The 20494-nt window shown below is 42.7% G+C and overlaps 1 protein-coding gene across 1 annotated transcript in view; it reads right to left on the reverse strand.

Annotated features, from left to right (window-relative positions):
- Positions 1–3869: 3869 nt before the first annotated feature.
- NAT9 (N-acetyltransferase 9) overlaps positions 3870–20494 on the reverse strand; it is a 63116-nt gene continuing 46491 nt past the window's right edge. The window contains exons 7-8 of the mRNA XM_073608158.1: positions 13470–13622; positions 3870–12330 (exon numbers count right to left, since the gene is read on the reverse strand). Of these exons, the coding sequence (XP_073464259.1) occupies positions 13470–13622 (153 nt within the window). The 3' untranslated portion in view covers positions 3870–12330. The remainder of the gene's footprint in view (positions 12331–13469; positions 13623–20494) is intronic.

The raw sequence follows: 20494 nt of genomic DNA on the forward strand, positions 1-20494 counted from the left end.
AAGCTCTATTTGTGGGGAAAAAAGGGACATAAATTGTATTTGGGTACAGCTTCACACGACCACGCAATTGTCAGTTAAAGTAACGCAGTGCCGTATCGCAAGAAATGGCCTGGTGATGAAGGAGGGTAAATCTTCCGGAAGTCAAGTGGTTAATCACCACTGGGTTTTTTGCTAAATAAACGAATAAAAACCGGGATTAAAAAAGAAAAAAATTTTGCAAAAAGGTAATTTTCCTCCTTCACTGATAGACGACACTGATTGGCAGTACTGTGGGGACTGCACTGATTATCAGTGTACATGTCCCTTTTACACAAGCCGTTACCGGCTCTCATTTCCTCTCCTCATGCTGTCAGTGTGAGGAAAGGAGTGCGGATCACTGGCTTCTGTTTACATCCGTGATCTGCTGTGATTGGACACAGCTGATCATATGGTAAAAAGCCCCTGATTGGCTCTTTACCTCAGTCTGTGATCAGCAGCTATCCCAGAGCGTGCTGCCCGCACCCAGCAGCTAAACACACCCTCCTGCCTGAACTAAGGGCAGATGGATTCCAGGAAGTAAATGCTAAATTATCTGCCCTTACTCAGGATGGCTATGGTCAGAAATAAAGCATGGTGACATGAATGGATGTGCGAGTTTGCTTTGAATATTAAAAATAAATTAAATAGTGTTTTTGGTCCTCAGATGCAGTGTAGTTCAGCTTTAAATCACTGAAAGATGATTTCAAACTGGTTGTTATGGGTTAATGAACCCATAAAGTTAATGTAGTTATTGTATATAGTGGTTTTCTTCATATTTGTGTCCTCTGTTATTTGGTTTTATTTTTCCTTGTTTAAATAAGCTCATTGACAATGTGAGTTAAAAAAAGCACATGTGAGATTAAAGGATATCTAAAGGTTCCTCCTCTTTGGGGGTCCCGTAGCGGCGCTCCTGGCTCCTCTTCTCGTGTGCCCCGTTGGAGAGCTGCTCTCCCTCGGGGCACCCGTGTCCTGCTGCTGCATCTATTGACACAGAAAACACAATTCGGCCCCGCCCCCCGCATCATTGGATTTGATTGACAGCAGCGGGGGCCAATGGCCGTGCTGCTCTCAATCTATCCAATTTAGGACCCGAGACACCGGCTGGAGCTGGTGTGCTCGTCCTCGGCACTGGAAAGACCGGGCTCAGGTAAGTAAAATGGGGGCTCTGGGGTGCTGCTGCATTAGAGGAGGTTTTTCACCTTCATGCATAGAATACATTAAGGTGAAAAACCATGAGGGTATACAACTCCTTTAAGCTAGGGCAGGGTACAAATATACCTATACATACAGTATTTAACAAAAGTGAGTACACCCCTCACATGTTTGTAAATAATTTATTATGTCTTTTCATATGACAACACTGAAGAAATGACACTTTGCTACAATGTAAAGTACTGAGTGTACAGCTTGTATAACAGTGTAAATTTGCTGTGCCCTCAAAATAACTCAACACACAGCCATTAATGTCTAAACCGCTGGCAACAAAAGTGAGTACACCCCTAAGAGAAAATGTCCAAATTGGGCCCAATTAACCATTTTCCCTCCCCGATGTCATGTGACTCATTAGTGTTACAAGGTCTCAGGTGTGAATGAGTAGCAGGTGTGTTAAATTTGGTGTTATCGCTCTCACTCTCTCATACTGGTCACTGGAAGTTCAACATGACACCTCATGGCAAAGAACTCTCTGAGGATCTGAAAAAAAAAAAAAAGAATTGTTGTTCTACATAAAGATGGCCTAGGCTATAAGAAGATTGCCAAGACCCTGAAACTGAGCTGCAGCATGGTGGCCAAGACCATACAGCGGTTTAACAGGACAGGTTCCACTCAGAACAGGTCTCACCATGCTCGACCAAAGTTGAGTGCACATGCTCAGCGTCATATCCAGAGGTTGTCTTTGGGAAATAGACATATGAGTGCTGCCAGCATTGCTGCAGAGGTTGAAGGGGTAGGGGGGTCAGCCTGTCAGTGCTCAGAACATACGCCGCACGCTAGATCAAATTGGTCTGCATGGCTGTCGTCCCAGAAGGAAGCCTCTTCTAAAGATGATGCACAAGAAAGCCCACAAACAGTTTGCTGAAGACAAGCAGACTAAGGACATGGATTACTGGAACCGTATCCTGTGGTCTGATGAGACCAAGATAAACTTATTTGGTTCAGATGGTGTCAAGCGTGTGTGGCGGCAACCAGGTGAGGAGTACAAAGACAAGTGTGTCTTGCCTACAGTCAAGCATGGTGGTGGGAGTGTGATGGTCTGGGGCTGCATGAGTGCTGCCAAAACTGGGGAGCTACAGTTCATTGAGGGAACCATGAATGCCAACAAGTACTGTGACATACTGAAGCATAGAATGATCCCTTCCCTTCGGAGACTGGGCTGCAGGGCAGTATTCCAACATAATGACCCCAAACACACCAAGACGATTGCTGCTTTGCTAAAGAAGCTGAGGGTAAAGGCGATGGATTGGCCAAGCATGTCTCCAGACCTAAACCCTATTGAGCATCCTCAAACGGAAGGTGGAGGAGCGCATGGTCTCTAACATCCACCAGCTCCATGATGTCGTCATGGAGGAGTGGAAGAGGACTCCAGTGCCAACCTGTGAAGCTCTGGGGAACTCCATGCCAAAGAGGTTAAGGCAGCGCTGGAAAATAATGGTGGCCACACAAAATATTGACACTTTGGGCCCAATTTGAACATTTTTACTTAGGGGTGTACTGACTTTTGTTGCCAGTGGTTTAGACATTAAGGGCTCTTTCACACATTGATGTCCATTTTGACGGACTCCGCTTGCTTAGGAGGGATTGATCCGTTGATTCCTGCTAAGCCGGCGGATGACAGGTCTATCTCTGCTCACTGTGCAGGGAAGGACCTGTCAGAGCCCCACTGTTCTCTATGGGGGATCGGATGAAAGCGGATCCGCTTGTCTGTTTTCATCTGATCCGCCAGACGGATGGAAAATAGGGGTTCCATCTGTCTGGATTTAGCGGAGCGGATGTCATTGGACATGTCACTGCTGACATCCGTCGATCCATAGAGATGTATGGAGTGTCCAATCTGCCTGAAAAAATGACAGGCTGACCTGAATGGTCCGCATGTGTGAAAATACCCTTATGGCTGTGTGTTGAGTTATTTTGAGGGGACAGTATCTTCCATCATACTTGATTTGATTGTAGCTGTATTAGTGCAATTGTGACAGAGAAAATTGAGTACTGTCCGTGATACTTTTTTTATTTGCACTAACATACAATTTTTCAGGACAAGCTTTCGGGGTATGTCCCCTTCTTCAAGGTCCAAGCAGTACTGATTCACAAATTTTTAAGCAGAATGTTGAAGAAGAAAAAAAAAAAAAAAAAAAAAAAAAAAAAAAGAAAACCTTTTTTGGTTTTCTTTTTTTTTTTTCTTCTTTAACATTCTGCTTAAAAATTTGTGAATCAGTACTGCTTGGACCTTGAAGAAGGGGACATACCCCGAAAGCTTGTCCTGAAAAATTGTATGTTAGTGCAAATAAAAAAAGTATCACGGACAGTACTCAATTTTCTTTGAGGGGACAGCAAATTTACACTGTTATACAAGCTGTACACTCACTACTTTACATTGTAGCAAAGTGTCATTTATTCAGTGTTGTCACATGAAAAGATCTAATAAAATATTTACAAAAATGTGAGGGGTGTACTCACTTTTGTGAGATACTGTGTGTACAGGTATATTTGTACCCTGCCCTAGCTTAAAGGAGTTGTATACCATCTAGTGATGATAAAGGGTGCTGTTTGTTGCCATCTAGTGGTGATAATTGGTATAAATGTATTAATAAAAAGTTCATAGTTCATGGTATAGCAATGTAAAATCATTTCAGAAACCTTTTTTAGCCTTTTATTTTTGTACAACAATATTAACAGTTATAGGCACATATTATTCAATATAAAGAATAAACTATAAAACATATATATAAACCATAAAATATTGTCTTCTGGTAATTAACATTGTTTTTCTTCAGCTCTGTTTCATACAGGAAACTCCTCTCAGTTTGGTACACAGCAGATCACACAGCGAGAGGTTTTTAATCTCCCAGCAGAATTCAATCAAATCTGCGTCACTTATTCAACAATATCAGAGCTTTTCTTCAAAGGAAATCTTTCACTAAAACGATGCATATCTAGGATTTGTCATAGAAAATGCTAACATGCCAGTTCGTATGTACAGAATAAGAAAAAATATAAGTGCCAAAGGTTAATATCACTAGGCATAACACATGTAATTTCTTATTACTATATGCTATTTATTACCGGTAATTAAAGAGGAATTTGACTAAGGCTGACCATACATTATACAATTTTCCTGCACAATTTTCCTTTAGATTTACCAAAACCATAAAATATGAGGTCAAGCCTAAAAACTTTAAATTTGTATGCAATCAGGCAGGCCCTTAGGCACTACATAGTTGAAAGTAAATCTAAAGGAAATTGAATAAGAAAATGGTATAATGTATGGCCAGTTTTACCTGTAATCTCCATGTCATGGAGTACAGTACAAGAGACAGGCAAAGTATTAACACACCAAAGGTTATAGACTCGTACCTTCAGGTGATTTGACCCTGGCAAGCTTTAGAGGACACCCTCCCCTAAAGCCCTACTCACTCCATGAGTCCTCCGATTTGCTGCAAGCAATGCTGATTAACAAGATGAGTTAGGAGGGTGGCCCGTGGCCTGTACTGTACTTCAAGTTATGGAAATTACAGGTAAGTCAATTCTTATCTTAATCGTACAGTGCAGGATGCAGGCAACATATTCATACACCATGGGATGTCCCAAAGCAATGAATATAAGGATGGGCACCAACTAGGCAACAGAATCGAGTACTGTGAGGGCACGGGTGCTGTGAGTGCCTGAGTACTGTGAGTGCCGAATGCTATGAGTGCCTGAGTAATGTGAGTGCCGAGTGCTGTGAGTGCCTGTGTACTGTGAGTGACCGTGCGCTGCAAGTGCCGTGTACTATGGGTGCACTAGGAGTAGAGAGCTGGGAATAGGGTAGGTTACAAATAGTTAGTTTTACTCAATGTCCCCAATAGAATAGCAGGTAAAATGTCCAACAGGATTGGTGATGCCACTCGATGCACATCCTGCTCCATGTATGCGTTCCTTGATGAGCCAATTGAGGGCGCATACTGCTGTGCAAGATGTGAGCGAGTTGCTTCTCTGGAAAGTGGCAACACTGAGAAGCATTAGCAACCTGAAGAGGAGCTTGGACATTACACAGCAGGTGCTGACAGGGGCCAGTCTAAAGGAGGTTGGAGAGATGGAAGCACAGGAACCAAAGGTAGGTAGCTGGGTGACGGAAAGGAGGGGTAGAGGGAAGAGTGTTAGGGAGGCCAGTCCTGAGTTGGTACGCCCCAACAAATATGCCAATTTGCATGATGATGGGGATATAAGCTCAGGGGTGGCAGTGATAGAGCAGGCACCCACCCCTAGCTGCCAGGGGAGAGACGGCTCCAATAAGGAGAGGATCGGTGATACAGGAAAGGCCAGATAAGTGCTGGTGGTAGGGGAATTATTAGGATGACAGAGAGGGCAATCTGTCAGAAAGACTGGGGTTGCCGAACAGTGTTTTGTTTACCCGGGTTTGGCACATCGCGGATCGGGTGGACAGATTACTGGGTGGGGCTGGGGAGGACCCAGCAGTCATGTTACACGTTGCCACCAATGAAAAAGTGAGAGGTAGGTGAAGAGTCCTAAAAAACTTTTAAAAGTATAGATTGAGGAAAAGGACCTCCAAGCTAATTTTCTCTGAAATACTACCTGTGCCTCCAGCCACACCAGAGAGGCAGCAGGAGCTTAGGAAACTGAACAAGTGGCTAAGGAATTGGTGTAGCAAACAGGGGTTCGGGTTCCTGGAAAACTGGCCTGACTTCTCAGTCATTTACCGGCTCTTTAGTAAGGACGGGCTGCACCTTAATGGGGATGGTACAGCTCTATTGGGAAGTAAGATGGCCACAAAGTTGAAGGGGCTTTTAAACTAGGTGTTGGGGGGGGGGGGGATCAGAGAAAGCGATAGCTGACAGGGAGCAGGTGACAGAGGGTGAGTCAGCAGTGGTAATAGAAGTGAAAATACACCCATAACAACTAATCCTGGGGTAAGTGAGTGGGCAATTCAAATTTATAAACAAAGCCAGGAGAAACAAAGGAGGAAAATAATATGCACTCATACAACACTAAGAGGCGTATACACAAATGCTAGGAGCCTAGCTAATAAAATAGTGGATCTGGAGCTGCTATTACATGAGGCGGACTTAGACTGACAGGGAAGGTAGAAGAGGACCGGGGGGTCTATATGTCAAAAATGATACAAGGATGATAGAGAGGAGCGTCATTATGTATGGGACTAGGGGGGAGGTGGAATCAGTAAGGGTAGAACTTCAAAGAGAGGAAGTAAGTGGGAAATTAATAGTGGGGGTATGTTAAAGGCCACCCATTATGAAGGAGGAGGAGCTGGAATTACTATCTCAGTTAGAAATTGCAGGGCAACAGGGAAATGTAATCATAATGGAGGACTTCAATTACCCTGATATTGACTGGGCAGAGGGAACAGCTCACTCATTAAAGGCCTGTCATTTCATGAACGTTTTACAGGACAACTTCATGTCCCGATTGGTGGATTCCCCAGCTAGAAAGAATGCCCTGTTGGATCGTTCGTAATTAATAGATCTAAGTCTGATCTCAGATGTGGAGATACGCGACAACTTGGGATCTAGCGATCGTAGGATGATCGCGTTTAGCATAAATCACAGGAACAGGAGGCATATGTATAGTACAAAAACACTAAATTTCAAACGAGACAATTTTAATGAACTACAGTCATTGCTACATGACATCAATTGGGACCAAATTCTGGGAATGGAATGGAATCATTGAACCCAGGAGAAAAATGGGAATGCTTTAGGGGCATATTAAACAAAGGTATCAAACAGTGCATTCCAATGGCCAATAAATATAGAAGAGCAATAATTAAACCTGGGCAGCTAAACCGTAATGTGAGTAGCCTCATCAAAGAGAAAAGTATGGCCCTTTAAAAAATATAAAGGGAATGGGTCACCTTCAGAATTCCAGCACTACAAGGAATGCAATAAGAAATGTAAAATCGTAATAAGGGTGGCTAAAAAGGATTAGGAGAGACACATAGCAGGAGAGAGTAAAAATAACCCCACATTTTTTTTAGATATATTAACAGTAAAAAGACAAAATCGGAGCACATTGCACACCTAAAAGATGAGGATGGGAAGATGGTTACAGATGACACAAAGAAGGCAACTGTACTAAATGCAATCTTCTCAACAGTTTTCACACAGGAAAAAGAAAGGTTTACCGACAGCGACTGTAGTGTTAGTAACACAAGACATGACATACCGACGTGGCTAGAGGCCTGAGTCAATAAAAGACTTAACACAAATAAATCACCAGGACCAGATGGCTTACACCCGAGAGTCCTCAGAGAACTCAGTCAAGTTATAGCCAGGCCATTATTCCTGATATTTGTGGACAGCATATTGACAGGATTGGTACCAGCTGATTGGAGAAAAGCCAACATGGTACCAATATTCAAAAAAGGGCAGAGACAAATTCCTGGGAATTACAGGTGAGTCAGCCTAATATCAATAGTGGGTAAATTATTGGAGGGGATGATTAGGAACTATATCCAAAGTTTTACTCAGGAGAAGAATATCATTAGTGGTAATCAGCATGTGTTTATGTGAGGAAGTTCCTGCCAGACCAATCTGCTAACATTCTACGAGGAAGTGAGCTACCATCTAGATAGGGGAGAGGCCTGTGGATGTGGTGTATCTGGACTTTGCAAAAGCATTTGATACAGTTCCCAATAAACACTTAATTTACAAGCTAAGGTCTGCAGGCTTGGACCACAGGATTTGTGCTTGGGTAAAAAACTTGTTACAGGGACGGTTCCAAAAGGTAGTGATAAATAACATGTACTCAGACTGGTCTGGAGTGGTGAGTGGGGTACTCCAAGGTTCTGTCTGGGGACCAATTATATTCAATATTTTCATAAATTATATAGGTTCAGTCTCAGTTTTTGCGGATTACACAAAGATAAGCAGAGTAATAAACTCACATCAGGACATAGAAATTTTGCAGAATGACCTGAATAAAATAAAGAAGTGGGCAGACAAATGGCAAATGAGGTTTAATGTGGAGAAATGTAAAGTAATGAACTTGGGGGCAAAAAACATAAATGCTAAATATTCACTAGTGGGAGAACCGATGGGAGAATCAAAGATGGAGAAGGATCTAGGGGTGCTAATAGATGACAGATTGATCAACAGCATGCAGTGCCAAGCTGCAGCTACCAAAGTAGGCAGAATGTTAGCATGCATAAACAAAGGGATATACTCCAGGGACAAAACTATAATTCTGCCACTTTATAAAACTCTGGTTGGGCCACATCTGGAGTTTTCTGTCCAGTTCTGGTCACCAGTGCTCAGAAGGGATGTGCTGGAACTGGAGAGAGTCCAAAGAAGGGCAACAAAACTAATAAGGGGACTGGAGGACCTCAATTGCAAGGAACGGCTGCAAACACTAAATGTATTTTCGCTGGAGATGAGACGCTTGAGAGGGGACTTGATAGCGATCTTCAAATATCTTAATAAGGATCCCAGCATAGAAAATAAACTATTCAGTCCTAGGGAGTGTATAATGAAACGGGGGCACACAATGAGACTAGAGGAGAAGCGGTTTAACCTTAAACTGCTTAGGGGGTCTTCGCTGTTAGGGCTATAAGGATGTGGAACTCTCTCCCACAATTGGTGGTGACTGCTGGGAGTATGGATATTTTTAAAAGACTCTTATGCCGTGTACACACGATCGGAAATGCCGCCAGCAAAACTCAGATGAGAGCTTTTTGTCGGAAAATGCGACCTTGTGTATGTTCCATCAGTCTTTTGCTGGCAAAATTCCAGCCAGCAAAAGATTGAGAGCATGTTCTCTATTTTTCGGTCGGGAGAAGTTCCTATCCGAAAATGTGTTTTTCACGCATGCTCGGAAACAATTTGACGCATGCTCGGAAGCATTGAACTTCATTTTCTCGGCTTGTCGTAGTGTTGTACGTCACCGCGTTCTTGACGGTCAAAAGTTCAGAGAACTTTTGTGTGAACGTGTGTATGCAAGGCAAGCTTGAGTGGAATTCCGTCGGAAAAACCATCCAAGTTTTTTCTGATGGAAATTCTGATTGTGTGTACGCGGCATTAGACCTACATCTTAAAGAACACAACATACAGGGATATGGGAAATCATTATAGACACTGATACACATACACCTACACAGGTTGAACTGGATGGACCATTGTCTTTTTTTCAGCCTTACCAACAATGTAACTATATATGTATGTATGTAAGAACTGTGCCAAACAGCGCAAAAACAAGGGTAAAAAACCCTGATTCTGAATGCCACTGTAAGAACATTATGGCTGAAGGATGCATCAGCAGAATATTGGACATGTACCTGGTAAAACTTTGGGCAACAGGGGCATTGTGCCTAAAGGCCAAGAATGCTCCAACAGATCTGGTGGAGTGTGTCTTTAAGCGCTCAGGAGTAGGTATGTTTTAAAACATAGGCTCTAGCAATAAAATTCGGTATCCACCTACCAACTGTGATTTTAAAGCAGTGTCCCAGGATCCGAGGAGAGGACAAAGAAACTTTGTTTAATGGAAGCAGCACCTTTTAGGTACACTCTAATGCCCTGTACACATGGTCAGACATTGATCGGACATTCCGAGAACAAAATTCATGGATTTTTTCCGACGGATGTTGGCTCAAACTTGTCTTGCATACACACAGTCACACAAAGTTGTCGGAAAATCCCATCATGGTGACGTAAAACACGTACGTCGGGACTATAAACGGGGCAGTAGCCAATAGCTTTCATCTCTTAATTTATTCTGAGCATGCATGGCACTTTGTGCGTCGCTATTTGAATTTCCGACAACGGATTTTGTTGTCAGAAAATTTTATAGCAAGCTCTCAAACTTTGTGTGTCGGAAATTCCGATGGAAAATGTGTGATGGAGCCTACACACGGTCGGAATTTCCGACAAGGTCCCATCACACATTTTCTGTCAGAAAATCCGAAATCCGTGTGTACAGGGCATAATAGTTCTGACTATGTCCAGAGAATGCAGAGAAACTTCCTTCGGCTGCTTAGGAGCTGTGCGCAAGGATGGCGATTTCCAGGAACGATAATATTTCCTGGATGTGACTTTTCTTTCCTTCAGCAAGGTAGGAATCACAGACACAGGAGACCCCCCATCCTTTAGGGCCTGGGTTTGAACAGCCATGCCATTACAAGCCAGAAACTATGAATCAGGATGGAATAGCAGGCCTTGAAATAGGAGATCCAGTCTGTTGGGAAGACGCTAGGGGTCTTCTGTAAGAAATCTGAATATGTACAGTATGTGTTCCAGGTTCCTCTGGGTCAGTTTGGTGGCAGAAGATTAACTATCTTCCTCTCTTGCACTATTTTGTGGAGCAGGCAACACAGAATGCTCAGTGGATGGAAGGCATGAACGAGCCTGAGATGAGACCAAGGGATAACTAGAGCATCCAAGGCCAGAGCTAGAGAACACCTGGTTCTGGATATGAACAGATTTGTTGTATCTGGAGGCTAGGATATCCACATCTGGAGCTCCCCAGTTTTGGCATATCAGATTAAATGATGAAGAGACCAGCCTGACAGATGTGGTTCTTTGTAAGAACCTTTCAATTGTAGGGGTGGAAGGATTTTCCCATTGTCAGAGATGAAGTGGTGATCCACAAGGACAAGCAATATCTTGTTTGGAGGGATAGGAGTATGGGTTGATCCAGGGAAAGAGCCTGCTTCTTCCATGCTGATAAAATGTTTAGTTAGAGAGTTGTTGAATGGAATGGGATAAAGGGTCCTGCCTTGAAGAAAGCAACCATTAGGCCCAGGATTTTCATGGTGAATCTCACTGTGGGATTTCTTTTAAATCTAAGTTGTTGAGCATAAGCTCTTAGAGAAAGTGAACTTTCTTTTGTGGAAGAAAGACCCTTTTCCCAAGTCTGTACCTAGAATTAGATACTCCGGGCGCATGGAAGGCTGGAGAGAAGATTTTTAAGCTGATTGTGTTTTTCGGACATTTACTGAGAGGTACGAGGGGGGTGCATGCTTCAGGAGAAGGTTATGCAGATAGCCCCTCACCTGGATGCCTTGAGTTCTGAAAAGGGAAAGCAAGGGTGCTAAGATCTTTGTGAACAGTCTAGGAACAGAGGATAGGCTAAGAGGCAGTGGGACAAACTGATAATGGTAGTCTGCCACTGCAAGATGTAAAAAACACTGATGTGGTGAGTAAATAGGAACATGTAGGTAGGCATTCTGGGTGTCCACTGATGCTAAATGTTCCCCTTGTCTCAAAGAGGCAATTACAGACCTTGCTGATTGCATAAGGACTTTTGGAATGTAAAGGAATTTGTTGAGGGATTTTAAGTCCAGGGTAGGATGGATATGCTTGTTGGACTTTAGTACTGTAAACAAAGAGACCTACTAAGCCATGCAAAACATTCCCTGTTCATTAACAGATAGAATGTGTAGTCTATGACAAGTGGGTCACTCCTGAAAGGAGTTCTAACCCCCCCCCAAGGTCTTTTCGAGAACTTCGTCCAGTTGAAAAAATGTTGACAAAAAAAGTGGGCTATTTTGGTTAACCCTGCCAGTCACACATAACAGCACCGCTACCTCTGCCCACTTCAGGACATTTCCCATCATCCTTTGTCAACGCCATACTTGATGTATGTTGCATAGGCAGCACTGTCAGGTTAATCCTGAGAGCAGGCAGCAGCTTGCAATCCAGGTGCCTATGGGTGTCAACACATCAGGCTGTAGTCCCTGTTTGGAGCAAACTCACAAGGGAGGCTATGGAGACCCTGCAATAAAACATAGCCACCTAAAATAGAAACACCTGTGTGTCCATATTAAAACGATGATTGCAAAGGTATGGAATGCTCACAATGTGATAATGTCTGTGGTAATATATGGTTTTTGATATGCAGGGTTTAATACCACTTTACATATAATCATCTGTAATTCTTTAAAAGCCAATGCCGGTATGATGATGATGTATTCCCAAGGTGAAGTGTCCTTGACAGCCTGGACTCACAGGAAGTGGGTTGAATGATGCTTGACATCATTCAATCCAAAAGTGGAGCAGCATCTGGTGGAGGACCTGACTAGCATGAAGGTGAATATTGCAGCAAAAGCTGTTTTTCCATTTGTAGAAATGCTGGCATGTTTATTTTTCCATCCTTAAACAAAACAAAAAAAATAATGGAAGTTTCACTTTTAGCTCTTTTAATTCCACTGACACATGTCATACATTGGTGACAGCTGAACCACCAGAAAAAAGTGTAAACAATAAATAATTTATGAGCCCATCTTGCTCCCATGTGCATGCACATACAAGTGTAAACACACCTGTTGGGGGTGTCTACATATCAAAAGGTTGCTTGTGCTACATGTCCTCTGTAAAAAGATGTGTACTTACCTGTTTTTAATCCAATATGGTTTTGGTCACGTGATCCTGCAGCTCTGGCTTCCTTTTGTCAGTGAGCAGCTGTTGCAGGGGAGAGGAGGAAGCGCCAACAGCAGCTGGGACATAGGAGCCTATAGGCAATGTCAAGGCTCTGGGAATAAACAGCTGTTGTTGAGCGCTCCCTTATGTAGGGAAGCCTAAAGGATCACGTGACCAGATTAAATGGTAGGTGCACAGATCTTTTTTTACACAAGGTAGGCAAAATAGGTAGGAGGAGAATGGCATATGTTTAGAAATGGTTAGTGTTAAGCTGGGCATAGATGGGTTGTTTTTTTTTTTTGTTTTTTTTTTTTTTATTTCAATCAGTTGTAGGGCTAAACGGAGTATGAAAATAATCCAACATCCCGTTTGACAATAGTTGATCATTAGTCTGACTTCTGTCGTGCGGGAATGGCCTTAGATGGATCACAACTTGGCCAGTGCCTGTTAAATCTATATATCTATCTATGGGCAGCTTTAGGCTTTTTTTCCCACTTCTCAATGAACTACCAAGGTGCTGTTGAGCGCTGTGGTAGTTCATTGAGTTTTCCTGTCAGTGTGAAATATTGACCATACGATGTACGGGCAAACAGCTCACATTGACAGTCTGCAGGATACCTGCATGGCATCAGCAATCTGCTGATCTCTGATGCAATACTTTCCAGGCTCCTAAACATTTTTTTTAAAAAATGCACATTTTTTTTTTAACTGCAACAAAAAATGATCCTTATCCTTTAGGTAATCTTTAGACCTAAAATTATTTTTTTTGACGTGTGCAAAAATGTCTTTGGCAGTGAAAGAATTAATTATAGGTGATGAATCAGTATATTTTCTAAAATGACTGTACCACTCTCTGACATTGATCATACTCACCTATTGTATGGTATTTATTTCCTGATTTTGTGGCACTTTCAGATTCCTGTATGATGTCACTGTAAAATTGAGTGTGTCCAGAAGCTGCTGCCTTTCTTCATTTGATACTTTCCACTGCAGAGTGAGCTCCTGGAATACTGAGCTAAAAGATACCTGGTGAAATCAAATACACCATGTGATGATCAGGGCTCAATTAGTATCATTATTACTATTTATTATTTTATTTTTTTTTACAATATTAGGCTCAATTATTAAAAAAAAAATATCTTCTTTTTACCGCGAGGGATAAAGTATTTGATTTTGTATGTTTTCCACTGACAAAGAAATGATCAGTCTATAATTTTAATGGTAGGTTTATTTTAACAGTGAGAGACAGAATAACAACAAAAATATCCAGAAAAATGCATTTCAAAGAAGTTATAAATTGATTTGCATTTTAATCAGTGAAATAAGTATTTGATCCCCTTATCAATTAGCAAGATTTCTGACTCCCAGGTGTCTTCTATACAGAGAACAAGCTGAGATTAGGAGCACTCTCTTAAAGGGAGTGCTCCCAATCTCAGCTTGTTACCTGTATAAAAGACACCTTACCACAGAAGCAATCAGATTCCAATCTCTCCACCATGGCCAAGACCAAAGTGCTGTCCAAGGATGTCAGAAACAAGATTGTAGACCTACACAAGGCTGGAAAGGGCTACAAGACCATCTCCAAGCAGCTTAGTGAGAGGGTGACAACAGTTGGTGCGATTATTCACAAATGGAAAAAACACAAAATAACTGTCAATCTCCCTCGGTATTGGGTCTCCAGGCAAGTTCTCACCTCGTGGAGTTTCAATGATCATGAGAACAGTGATTAGCCCAGAACTACACGGGAGAATCTGGTCAATGATCTCAAGGCAGTTGGGACCATAGTCACCAAGAAAACAATTGGTAACAAACTACACCATAAAGGACTGAAATCCTGCAGCACCTGCAAAGTCCCCCTGCTCAAGAAAGCACATGTACAGGCCCGTCTAAAGTTTGCTAATGAACATCTGAATGATTCAGAGGAGAACTGGGTGAAAGTGTTGTGGTCAGATGAGACCAATATCGAGCTCTTTGGCATAAACTCAACTCGCCGTGTTTGAAAGAGGAGGAATGCTGCCTAAGATCCCAAGAACACCATCCTCACCATCAAACATGGAGGTGGAAACATTATGCTTTGGGGGTGTTTTTCTGCTAAGGGGACAGGACAACTTCACTGCATCAAAGGGATGATCGACGGGGCCATTACCATCAAATCTTGAGCAAGAACTTACTTCCCTCAACCAGGGCACTGAAAATGGGTCGTGGATGGGAATTCCAGCATGACAAAGACCCAAAAACACACGGCCAAGGCAACAAAAAATTGGCTCAAGAAGAAGCACATTAGGGTCCTGGAGTGGCCTAGCCAGTCTCCAGACCTTAATCCCATAGAAAATATGTGGAGGGAGCTGAAGGTTCGAGTTATATAACGTCAGCCTCAAAACCTTAATGACTTGGAGAGGATCTGCAAAGAGGAGTGGGACAAAATCCTTCCTGAGATGTGTGCAAACCTGGTGGCCAACTACAAGAAATGTCTGACCTCTGTGATTGCCAGCAAGGGTTTTGCCACCAAGTACTAAGTCATGTTTTGCAAAGGGGTCAAATACTTATTTCACTCATTAAAATGCAAATCAATTTATAACTTTTTTGAAATGTGTTTTTCTGGATATTTTGGTTGTTACTCTGTCTCTCACTGTTAAAATAAACCTACCATTAAAATTATAGACTGATCATTTCTTTGTCAGTGGGCAAGCGTCCAAAATCAGCAGGGGAGCAAATACTTTTTCCCTCACTTTACCTTTGATTTCACTTGCACAGATATCTTAATTCAGAATTTGGGTATTTACTAACTGATGTAGCTAATGCCATTACTGATGCATATAACCCCTCCCAATGGCCACAGATCATCAATATAATGACAAAATTAGCCTTTAAAGGGTTAGTTCACCTTTACAAAAAACTATTACCTGCATAGGTGAAAACAAATGGTGTATCTTTTACTAAAGTTGGATAATGCCATTGGTTTGGGTGTAGACCAATTACATACCCCCCCCCCCCCAAAGCCCAGTAGAAAAAATGCCCAGAGATGACACCATCCTATCCTGCCTTATTGCTAGAACACTTTCAGCCCCACTATCACAGGAGTGAGCTCTCAGACCCCAACGCATGTGTGGCCCACTATCTCCTCTGTCTCATGCGAGGGGGTTTGAATTGACTGGGAGTGTCTTAGCAACATCCTAGCAACATGACAAGGTGGCAGATGCCATCTCTAAGTTTTTCAGCCAGGCTTCGGGAGGTACGTAAATGACCTACACCTATATTAAGGGCATTAATTAACTTTGGTCAACACAGTCCAGTTAGTTTTTATCTATACACACACACCCCTTACCCACACCGGCAGTTTTCTGGTAAAGGTGAACCATGCCATTAACTTTAGAGAACTGTAGTTTGTGCCTCATTGTAATTACTAGGGGCCTGTGTTGATGGGCTTTGATCTCTGTTGAGGAACGTGCTTTTGACATCAGTTTGAGACACAGTTGATATCATTCAGAATTCATTGACATGTACATGTGACCTAGGGCAAGTGTCAGTGTGCTTTGGACATCAGCTTGTGACAATTCTAAAATCATTCAGGTTTATTTGCTGGTGCAGTTTACCTGCTTTGAGCTGCTTTCGCATTCCAACAGACTTGTATTTAGAGAAGCGGTTCCTACCCTAGGTTCACATCTATGCTGTTGCGGTTGATGCGGTTGTAACGCTTGCCGACCACCCGTCGCAGTTATACTGCGGCAAGGTGGCCAGGCTGTGCAGATCGCCGTACTGGTACAGCGATACTTGCACTAGCTTCAGTGGGCGCGCGGGCGCTACAGAGGGCCTGTGCGCGCACCTATTCGCTAGCGGAACAGAAACAGAACGGGGATCTGCTGAAGTAAACAAGGCAGATCTTCGTTCTGACAGGGGATTACATTGATATCTTGTCTTTCTGCTATGCAGGAAGAAGGATCTCTGTGTTAACCCAAGCAGCCCATCCCCATACAGTTAGTAAACACACCCAGGGAACACAGTTAACCCCTTGATCGCCCCCTAGTGTTAACCTCTTCCCTGCCAGTGTAATTTGTACGCCAGTGCATAATTTTAGCACTGATCACTGTAATAATGTCACTGGTTCCCCAAAAAATTGTCAAAAATGTAATTTAGGTGTCCGATCTGTCCGCCGCAATGTCGCAGTCCCGCTAAAAATCACTGATCACCGCCATTACTAGTAAAACATAAAAAAATAATAAAAATGCTATAAAATCAATCCCCTATTTTGTAGAAGCTATAACTTTTGCGCAAACCAATCAATATATGCTTATTGGGGTTTTTTTAACAAAAAAATGTAGCAGAATACATATTGGTCTAAATTGATGAAGAAATTGGATGTGTTTTATAGCAGAAAATAAAAAAAATATTGTTTTTTTTCAAAATTTACTTTTTTGTTCATAGCGCCAAAAATAAAAACCGCAAAAAAAAAAACGTAAAAACTCATCAAAAACGCAACAATTGCGTTTTTAGTGCGGGTCCATTGAAGTTTATTACACGCAAAACTCAATCTGCTGCGGGAAAAAAAAGAAAGTTTATGACCCTTTCCAAAAGTGCACCGGCTGACAAACACATAGATGTGAACGTGTACCATAGGTAACCATGTTAAATAGACTGTTGTGCGTTTCTGCAAAAGGGCACTAAAAAAACGGATAGGTCTGAACCTAGTATCAAAAACAAAAGCCCAACAACACAGGACCAACATCAACTCATATTTCTATATTTTGTCTGTCTGTGTCCTTCATACAATTTCTAAATAGCTAGCCATACCGTTGTAATGTGCCAGCTCATCTAATAAGCAAGTGACACAGGAAGCTGGAAAACTGCTATAAGAAACAGTGACATCTCTATCTTGGCTATGCAGTGGGGCAGAGGTGAGTGAATTATATAAAAGGCATTGGGCTTATTTGAAACAAATATATCAAAAACAGCACTTGAACCGAAATGGAAGAAATATGAATAAGAAATGTCCAATAAAAGTCCTAATAAACAAACGTAGTGTGTTGTGTTCTTATACACCCGCATGCTTCATAATATAAATGTGTGCTCCAATCCACTGTGTCCAAAGCAAACTCCACATTCGCCAGATTAATTTGACCTCATGTAGAAGCAAGAAAGTCATATTGCGCCTGCTGATGTAGTGATATACCTCTAGACCAAGGATGGAAGCCAGGAACATTATACAGCCAAAGGGATTGCCCGGGAATATCTTTTCTAATATTGCTCCAACTGGTCCCACTTTGTCTCCATTTGATCCTCTCCGAGCCACTGGACACTCATAGCAGGAATATTAAAAGTAAAAGGAGAAGCCTCCCATAGCTTAAAAAAGTTTTATTTACTTCAAAGCCACTAAAATTGCATTTACACTGTAAACATGAAGCCTGGTATTCAAAGTGTTATAAATAAAAGTGCTGCTGGCTCCCCAGTGTGCGTTCCAACAAAAGCAGAACTGACATGCCAGAAGTCCAGGAGGATCTGCGGATGATGTCGCATGCGTATGACGAAATGCATGCGGGACTTCCAGTACATCCGCTTTTGCTGAAATGCAGGTTGGGAAGCCTGCTGCACTACCAGCTGCAACACAGTGAATGCCAGACTTCACGGCCTGCCGATGGGTGTCACCCCTCTGGCGGGTGTCACCCGGGTGCGGTCTGCATCCCCCCAGCGACGTTTATGGTGCAAGTGCAATTTTAGTGGCTTTTGAAGTAAATAAAACTTTTTTACATTATGGGAGATGCGGCAGACAGGGGTGTTCACATGCCATGGTCACAATGTCTTGTCAGGCCCAAACTTCCTCCAGGATTTAAAGTGTATCTAAACCCAAAAACAAACATATAATAGATTGCAGTTCTCATATAAGGTGGTTTCATTAGTTTGTTTCAAGTTGTTGCTCTTTGTTTTCATCTGCTAATCCTGTGACTTCCTGTCCCTAGGTGGCTATGCTCACTCCTTCAATGCATCTATGGAGGAAGCCATGGTGGTCACCCAGGCTGGATTACAACCATGTCTGCCTTTGTTCACCTCCCTTACTTGTGGGAGAAGGGATTAGCAGTTTACTGGGGAAAAGATAACATTGTTTAAATGTTCTATTTTATCTCACAGGAAGGACACTGCATTTCTGGCAAGGTCAACAGGAATTTTCCTGTATTTGCTGAAAATGTTGTTAGCCTCTAAGGACTGGCAAGCTGCAATATATTGCATTTGAATTTTTGGGTTTAGTGACCCTTTAAGAAGAGATTGGCCCCACCTTGTCCTCCATAAAGTAGGAGGAAATTCTGCTGTTTGGAAGGATTCCCCTACAGCCTCTCGATCCTTGTTCTGCTTTCACACCTCATCGCTTTTTAAAGATTAAATTGATTGTAAAGTGATTGTAAAGTCTCGTTTCTTTTTCTGTAAAAATAACAAACATGTTATACTTACCTGCTCTGTGTGGTTTTGCACAGAGCAGCCCAGATCCTCCTCTTCTCTGGTCCCTCTTCGGCTCTCCTGGACCCTCCCTCCAGTTGAGTGCCCCCAGAGCAAGCAGCTTGTTCTGGGGGCACCCAAGCTGATTCACAGCTTCCTGTGTCCATTCAGACAGGGAGCCCCAGTTCTGCCCCACCCCCTCATCCTCCTGATTGGTTAACTGACTTTGACAGCAGCAGGAGCCAATAAAGCCGCTGCTGTGTCTCAGCCAATCAAGAGGAGAGTCCCGGACAGCTGAGGAACTTGTGGACATTACTGGACAGAGATGGGGCTCAGGTAAGTGATGGGGGGTGCTACCCACAAAAGGCCTTTTATCCTAATGCATAGAATGCATTAAGATAAAAAAACCTTCTGCCTTTACAACCACTTTAAAGGGGTTGTAAACCCTCATGTTTTTTCACCTTAATGTATCCTATGCATTAAGGTGAAAAAACACCTGGCAGTGACTGCCCCCCCCCATTTTACTTAATTGAGCCCTGGCATTCCACCCGGTGGATACGCGCTCTCTGTGCTTGTGGTTCTCGGCTCTTGATTGGATAGATTGATAGCAGCGCAGCCATTGGCTCCCGCTGCTGTCAATCACATCCAATGACGTGGGCGCCACCGAGTCCGGCATTCGCAGCTATGGACACCGAATGTTGGACTCGGGAGCATGCCCGCAATGTAACCCCCCAGGAGAGCACTTCTCCTAGGGGGTTATCTGATGTGGGGAGGAGCCGCGAGAGCCGCCGAGGGACCCCGGAAGACGGTGTTCGAGGCCACTTTCTGCAAAACGAACTGCACAGTGGAGGCAAGTATGATATGTTTTTTATTTTTAAAAAATAAACCTGAACCTTTACAATCACTTTAAGTGTAGTTTCGAACAAAAAGGTACTTAGTATTTTTACCTTTGTGCCCTTACCTAAACCATGCCACCCTTACCCTCCACAGATCTATACTTACTGATACTTGATGCCTGTGGCCTTCCAGGATTGTTTACATACCGTTCTGCGAGTCTCCCTTTCCTGATTGTGCTCATCCTAGTCCTTCTCTTGGTCAGGTTAATGGCCTCATAGAAGTCTATGGGAGTGTAATACACGGGTGTCGCCAGCAGAGGAAATCTTGCAAAATGGGATATAGACAATCCCTGAAGGCTGTGGCCAACGGATCTCAGTAGGTATGGATCTGTGGCTTGGGGATGGTTTAGGTCAGGGCACAGGGGCAAAAGAAAGAGAGTACTTTGTCTGAAAGTCTGACCATTAAATCACAATAAATGCAACTTAGGGTACGATAACTCAAGCAAGGTCATCTTTATACAGGTGATACTCGAAAAATTAGAATATCGTGCAACAGTTAATTTATTTCACTAATGCAACTTAAAAGGTGAAACTAATATATGAGATAGACTCATTACATGCAAAGCAAGATAGTTCAAG

This window comes from Aquarana catesbeiana, linkage group LG12, assembly GCF_042186555.1.
Source record: "Aquarana catesbeiana isolate 2022-GZ linkage group LG12, ASM4218655v1, whole genome shotgun sequence".
In the NCBI taxonomy this organism is placed as follows: Eukaryota; Metazoa; Chordata; class Amphibia; order Anura; family Ranidae; genus Aquarana; species Aquarana catesbeiana.